At 41.8% G+C, this 8041-nt stretch overlaps 1 protein-coding gene across 1 annotated transcript in view; it reads left to right on the forward strand.

The window, feature by feature from the left end:
• The window catches only part of LOC102829387 (serine/threonine-protein phosphatase 4 regulatory subunit 1-like), an 80526-nt gene that overhangs the window by 18627 nt on the left and 53858 nt on the right, over window positions 1–8041 (forward strand). The window contains exon 4 of the mRNA XM_006839308.1: window positions 85–227. Within this exon, the coding sequence (XP_006839371.1) occupies window positions 85–227 (143 nt within the window). The remainder of the gene's footprint in view (window positions 1–84; window positions 228–8041) is intronic.

Genomic DNA, 8041 nt, shown 5'->3' on the forward strand with positions numbered 1-8041 from the left:
GACACTCTTAGTATATACCCTATAAGATTCTGGATTTGCTTGTAACATTTCTCTCCTCCATTTGAAATCTCTTCCCTGTCACAGAGCCCACTGTGCGGACGGAGCTGATGGACCAGATTCCTCCCATTGCCATGTTTCTGCAAGAACACCGAGCTGACTTCCCAACAGTGCTCTCGGAGTACCTCGTGCCTGTCGTAGTGAGGTACCTCACGGATGCCAACAACCAGGTGTGCAGACTTGTGAGCTGAGTTCTTTGTGTCCGACTTTTATTATGGACCTTGGCAAACACACACTGAAGCAGAGAGAACACCCTCAGCTTCAACCGTCCTGAAATCTTGGGCTCTTTTCATTTCTGTAGTCCTGGTCAACTCAGGCCAAATAGGTGGGATCCCCAGACTTTATAGTGTTATTCTCTAAGAAATTAAGACACCTTTTTAAAAAGACCTAATGAAATACCAGTATCACACTTATTAAAAATTATCAATAGCTCTTTAAACCAAACCTAAAAAGGCAAACTCAGTACTATTAGCTGGAACCAACTCGAGTTGGTTCCAGCTAGTAGCGACCCTGTAGCATACAATAGAACTTGCTCACCTGGTTTCTGAGGCAGTAGGCAGACTCATCTTGCTCTTGCACTGTGTCTGAGGAGTTCAAACCTCCAACCTTCCTGTTAGCAGCCCAGTGCTTCACACGCTGCACCACCCAGACTCCATATCTTGTTGTTGTTTAAGTGTTGTTGGGTCGCATCTGACTCACAGCGACCCTGTAGGGTTTCTGAAGAATGGCTGGTGGGTTTGAACCACCAACCCTTGTGTTTTAAACCAACCTGGCAGTCCAGTGCGTACCCTACGGCACCAGCACCATCTAATACCTAGTCACTGTTTACATGTTTCCATTTCCCTCAAAAATATGTTTCTTGCAGATGGGTTGTTTAAATCAGAGTGCAAATTAGGGCCCCACGTGGCCCTGGTTTCTTTCTCTTGACGGTCGAGCAGGTCTCCTTTCGTCCAGTAGCATTGGCTCCACTTGGAATCTGGTGAACTGCGTTCCCTGGTGCTGTTTACAGTGTCTCTCTAGCCCCAGAATTTCCTGTAGGGAACCTGCTGTTGTCAAGTCCATTCCAATCCTCAGTGACTCCATGCTTCAGACTAGAGCGGCCCCATCTCGATGGACTCCCACTACTACAGTTTTCTTCCTTAGAGTGACTTCAGACTGCCCACCTTTAGCTTAGCAGCCGAGGGCTTACCCACTGCGCTCCCAGGAATCCCTGCCATCCGTTGGCCCTGTAAGTAAGGCTTCCTGCATCTCACCTCTGGGGACTTGACCAGGAATCACTTCCTAGTGGTGGACCAGTATGCCTCCAGAATGCATCTGTCTTTGGTTGCCACTGACAGTTGAGTCTGGATGCTTGCTCAGTGTCAGATCATCACTCTTACAAGAATACCAAGGAAGTGCGCTCTGCTTTCTTGTTGCTGTGATTCAGGAAAGCAGCAAAGCTTGGCATGGCTGTCTTTCCCCCCAGGTGACTTTGGTCACTGTGTTTAGGTGCTATCCGCCTGACCCTTTTGTCACTTTCACCTAATGGTGTGAGCCGCCATTCATTATCATTGCCTAGACCTGGTATTTCATTGTGGTTATGAGGTGCCATCGAGTTGGTTTCAACTCATAGCAGCCCTGTTTCACAACAGGACAGAACACTGCCCCGTCCTGCACCATCCACACAGTTGTTACATTTTGAGCCCATAGTTGCAGCAGCCACGGTGTCAGCCCATCTTGTTGGGGGTCTTCCTCTTTCTTGCTGACCCTCTACATTGCCGAGAAGATGTCCTTTCCAGGGACTGGTCCCACCTGGCAACTTGTCCAAACGACATGAGACAGAAGTTCACCACCTTTGTTTTCTAAGGCGCATTCTGGCTATACTTCTTGCAAGACAGATTTGTTTATTCTTCTGGCAGTTCCACGGTACTTTTAATGTCCTTCCAGAACACCACAGTTCAAATGCGGTAATTCTTCTCCGGTTTTTCTTACTCGTTATCCAGCTCCCATGCATATAACGTGATTGAAAACACCCACCTTGGTCTTCAAAGTGAACAGCTGTGCTCTTTAACTCTTTAAAGATCAGGTTTATCCAGGGCCGTACGTTGTTTGATTTCTTGACTGCTGCTTCTGAGAGCACTGATTGTGGCTTCAAATAAAATGAAATCTGTTTTATTAAGGCTGTAAATTGTGATGATTGAATTTCATCATTCCTTCTCAATTGAATAGCTGGAATGTGCCTATAAAGAACTTTCCTCTTGTTTACTCACCCCTGTAATCTGTTTGGTAACCCCCAAAATTGTTTGCATAAGAAAAACAGGATAAATGCTTATTTTTTTCCCTTTATTTACTCGCTTACAGAATCTTTAGTTGGAACAGTAATAATTTATAAAGGCCAATAACTGAGTTTAAATTTTTTTTTCATTTGTTTTGAGTTTTAAGATACATTTCTGAATATGACTGTACCTGATAGGTGTTAAGGAGCCCTGGTGATGTTGTGAGGTGGGCATTGTGCTGCTAACCACAAGGTTGGTGCTTCAAGTCGACTCACTAGTTGCTAGATGGGAGACAGATGAGGCCGTCTACTCCCATAAAAATTTTTAGCCTTGAGAACCCCATGTAGGGTCACGCTGAGTCAGACTACCACTCGTCCGTCAGTTTGTTGTGTTGTGGTAGCTTGCGCATTGCTGTGATGCTGGAAGCTGTGCCTCTGGTATTTAAATACCAGCAGGGTCACCCGTGGTGGACAGGTTTCAGCGGCACTTTCAGACTAAGACAGACTAGGAAGAAGGAGAGACAGACTCCTTCTGAACATATAGCCCCTGAAAACCTTATGACTGACAGTGGGATATTGTAAGGTATCAGGCCAGGAAAATGAACACAGAATACGGCTGGGAAAGAGCTGCCTCCTCAAAGTAGTTGTTGTTAGGTGCCACCGAGTCAGTACTGACTCATAGTGACCCTGTACACAACAGAGGGCAACACTGCCCAGACCTGGGTCAACCTCACCATCATTGCTACACTTGAGCCCACTGCTGGTGCCACTGTGACAATCCATCTCGCTGGGAGCCTTCTCATTGTCTCTGACCCTTTACGTTACCAAACCTGATCGCCTTCCCCAGTGACCGGCCCCTCCTGACAATATGTCCACAGTATGAACCACGAAGTGTGGCCATCCTGGCTTCCAAAGAGCCCTCTGGCTGTCCTTCTTCCAACACAGAGCTATTGGTTCTTTTGGCAGTCCATGGTACTTTCAGTTTTCTCCTCCCAACACCGTAACTCAACTTTTGCTTGCATATGAGATTATTTTTTAAAAAAACATGGCTTGGGTCAGGAGCACCTTAGTCCTTAAACTGACATCTTTGCTCTTGAACATTTTAAAGAAGCAAGAGGTCTTGTGCAGCAGATTTGCCTAATGCAGTACATCATTTGATTTCTTGACGGCTGTTTCCATGAGTGTTCATGTTTGATTCGAGCAAAATGAAGTCTTTGACAATTTCGGTCTTTTTCCATTTATATGGATGTTGTTTATTGGTCCAGTGGTGAGGATTTTTGTTTTCTTTACATTGAGATGCAATGCATACTGAAGGCTGTGGTCTTTGATCTTCATCAGTATTTGAAGTCCTCTTTGCTTTCAGCAAGCAATATCACAGGTTGTTAATGAGCTTTACTCCAACCCTAATGCCACATTTTTCTTCATATACTCCAGCTTCTCCGATTATTTGCTCAGCATACAGATTGAATAAGTATGGTGAAAGAATACAACCCTGGCATACACCTTTACTAATCTGAAACCATTCAGTATTCCCTTGTTCTGTCTCTTGGTCTATTTACAGTTTCTCATGAGCACAATTAAGTGTTCTGGAATACTCATACTTCGCAATGTTGTCCAGACTTGTCATGATCCACACAATTGAAAGCCTTTGCGTCGTCAATAAAGCACAGGTAAACATCTTTTTGGTATTCTCTGCTTTCAGCCAAGATCCGTCTTACATCAGCAATAATATACCTCATTCCACGTCCTCTTCTGAATCCGGCTTGAACCTCTGAAAGTTCTCTGTCAATGTATGCTTGCAGCCATTCTTGCATTATCTTTAGTAAAACATTACCCGCATGGGATAGCAATGATATTGTCCGATGATTTCCACATTCTGTTGGATCACCTCTCTTTGGAATGGACACAAATATAGTTGTTGGCCAGGTAGTTGTCTTCCAAATTTCCTGGCATAGATGACCAAGTGCCTCCAGTGCCGCATCAGTTTATTGAAAGATTTCACTTTGTATTCCATCAATTCCCAGTGCCTTGTGTTTTGTCAGTGACTTCAGTGCAGCTTGAACTGCTTCCTTCAGTATCTTTGGCTCTTAATCATATGCTACCTCTTGAAATGGATGAACATTAACCAGTTCTTTTTAGTACAGTGACTCTGTGTATTCCTTTATCTTCTTTTGATGCTTTCTGCACCATTCAGTATTTTGCTCATAGAATCCTTCAAAACCGCAAGTCGAGGTTTGAATTTTTTCTTCAGTTCCCTCAGCTTGAGAAATGCTGAGCATGTTCTTCCCTTTTGGTTTTGTAACTCCAGGTTTTTGCACATTTCATTATAGTGTTTGACTTTGTCTTCTCGAGCTGACCTCTGAATTTTTCCGTTCAGCTCTTGTACCTCCTCACGTCTTCATTTGCTTTAGCATCCCTACACTGGAGAGCAAGTTTCAGAGTCTCTTCTGACATCCGTTTTGATATTTTCCTTCTTTCTTGTCTTCTCAGTGACCTTTGCTTTCTTCCTATATGATGTTCCTGATGTCATCCTACAACTCATTTGCTCTTTGCTCTTTAGTGTCTGATGCATCAAATCTGTTCTTCAGAGGATTTCTAAATTCAAGTGGGATATATTCAGAGTCATAGATTAACTCCTGTGGACTTGGTCTAATTTTTTTCAGCTTCAACCTGAATTTGTGTATGAGTAAATTGGCTGTATTTTGGTGATGAGCGAGTGTACATATGTAGCTCTTCCACTGTTTCTTTCCACAGATGTAGTAAACTCAAAATAGAGTGGACCCTAATGACTTGAATGGAGTCAAGCTAGGGACCTTCACTGCTGATGGGGGTGAGGGCTCACAACTCAAAATGAGCAGAAATATCTGTAGATATCCATTAATAATAAGAACATGGAATATATGTAGTATAAATCTAGGAAAATTAGAAGTTGTAAAAAATGAAATGGCACACATATAAATCAATATCCTTGGCATTATTAGTGAGTTGAAATGGACTGGGACTGGCCATTTTGAATGTGACAGTCATATGGTTTTACTGTGCCAAGAACAACACCATTCCTCAATGGTATCACAGTCATTGTTACAAAGAACATTTCAAAATCAACTTGAAGTACAATGCTCTCTCTCTGTGATAGGCTAATACCCACAAGTTTATAAGAAAGACCAATTAATACTACTATTACTCAGATTTACATACCAACCACTAAAGCCAGTGATGATGAAATTGAAGACTTCTACCAAGTTATTCAATCTGAGGAGTCCTGGTGGGGCGCTGTGGGCTAATGCGTCAGACTGCAAAGTCCTTTGAACTGCAAGGTCAGTGGTTCAAGCTCACCAGCTGTTCCTTGGAAACCCTGTACAGGGTCGCTATGGGCCAAAATCTACTCAATGGCACTTAACAACGACAACAACAATTCAATCTGAAATTGATCAAACATGCAATTACGATGTATTGATAATTACTGGTGATTGGAATGCAAAGGTTGGAAACAAAGAGGAAGGATCAGTCATTGGGAAATGTGGCCTTGGTGATAGAAATGATGCTGGAGGTCCCATGATGGAATTTTATAAGACCAATAGCTGTTGGAGGAGAATACTAGAAGTGCCATGGACTGTCAAAAGAACCAATAGATCTGTTTTGGAAGAAGTGCAGCCAGAGTGCTCCTTGGAGGCCAAGGTGGCTAAACTTCGTCTCTCATACTTTGGACATGTTGTCAAGAGGGAACAGTCACTGGAGAGGATGTCATGCTGGGTATGATGGAGGGTCAGAGAAAAAGAAGAAGACCCCCAACGAGATTGATCGGCCAGGTGGCATCATTGATGGCGTCAAGTGTGGCAATGGTAGTGAGGTTCGTCCAGGATCTGACATTGTTTCGTTCTGCTGTGCATGGGGTTGCTGTGAGTCGGTTCTGACTTGGTGGCACCTGACAACAACAAACAACAACAATAGCTTATTCTATGTGAATACCTCTTTTAAACAACGTAAAAGGCAACTATACACATGGATTGCACCAGTTTGAATACACAGAAATCAAATTGACTACATCTTTGTGAAGAGACATTGGAAAAGCTCCACATCATCAGCAAGACAAGGCCAAGGATAGACCGTTAATTACTAATATGAGAGTTCAGTTGAAGGTGAAGAAAACTAAAACAAGTCCATGAGACCCAAAGTATGACCTTCAATATATCCCACCTGAATTTAGAGATCATCTGAAGAACAGATTTGATGCATTAGACACTAATGACTGAAGACCAGAAGAGTTGTGGGATGACATCAAGAACATCATACAGGAAGAAAGCAAAAGATCATTAAAAAGACAGGAAAGAAAGAAAGTAAAAGCCAAGTTGGGTGTCGGAAGATACGCTAAAACTTGCTCTTGAGCTTAGACAACCTAAAATGAATGGAAGAAATGAAGAAGTCAAAGAGTGGAAGAGCTGAACAAAAAATTTCAAAGGGCAACTTGAGAAGACAAAGTCAAGTATTATAATGAAATGTGCAAAGACCTGGAATTAGAAACTCAAAATGAAATATGCTCAACATTTCTGAAGCTGAAAGGACTTAAGAATTCAAGCCTTGCCTTTCAGTATAGAAGGATTCCATGGCAAAAGGAGGAGAAGCAGCTGAAAACATCCATTAATAATCAAAACATGGAATGTGTGAAGTATGAATCTAGGAAAATTGGAAGCTAACGGAAATGAAATGAAATGCCTGAAGATTGATATCCTAGGCATTAGTGAGCTGAAATTGGCCATTTTGAATCTGACAATCACATGGTTTACTATGCTGGGAATGGCAAATTGAAGAGGAATGGCATCACATTCATCATCAGAATGAACATTTCAAAATCTCTTTTGAAGTGCAATGCTGTCTGTGATAGGATAATATCTATATGCCTAGTTAATACCACTGTATTCAAATTTATGCATAAATCACTAAATCCAGTGATGATGAAAGAATTCTACCAACTTATTCAGTTTGAAATTGATCAAACTTGCCATTAAGATGTGTTGATAATTACTACTGATTGGAGTGCAAAGGCTAGAAACAAAGAGGAAGGATCATTAGTTGAGAAATGTGGCCTTGATGATAAAAATGATGCTGGAAATTCCATTATAGAATTTTACAAGATCAATGACTTATTCTACGCAAATACCTCTTTTAAACAACATAAAAGACAACTATACACATAGATCTTACCAATGGGAATACACAGAAATCAAATTGACTACACCTGTGGGAAGACACTGTAGAAAAGCTCCATGTCATCAGCCTAGGGCAGACTGTGGAACAGACTATTGATGGCCTGAGTAAGTCCAGGCTGAAGCTAAAGAAAATTAACAGAAGTCCATGAGAGCCAAACCATGACCTTGAACATACTGCACCTGAATTTAGAGACCATCTCATGAACAGATATGATGATGCATTAGACACTAATGACCAAAGAACAGAAGAGTTGTGAGATGACATCAAGAACATCATACAGAAGAAAGCAAATAAAAAGACTGGCAGGAAAGAAAAAAAGGTCATTAAAAAGACAAGAAAGAAGTGTAAGAACAAAATGAATGTCAAAAGAGAAACTTGCTCTCCAGCATAGATATGCTAAAGCAAGTAGAAGAAATGAGGAAGTAAAAGAAATTATCAAAGGACAGCTTGTGAAGTCAAAGTCAAATATTATAATGAAATGTGCAAAGACCCAGAGAGTTAGAAAACCAAAAGGGAAGAACA

The sequence above is a fragment of the Chrysochloris asiatica genome, unplaced genomic scaffold, assembly GCF_000296735.1.
Source record: "Chrysochloris asiatica unplaced genomic scaffold, ChrAsi1.0 scaffold00023, whole genome shotgun sequence".
Lineage (NCBI taxonomy): Eukaryota > Metazoa > Chordata > Mammalia > Afrosoricida > Chrysochloridae > Chrysochloris > Chrysochloris asiatica.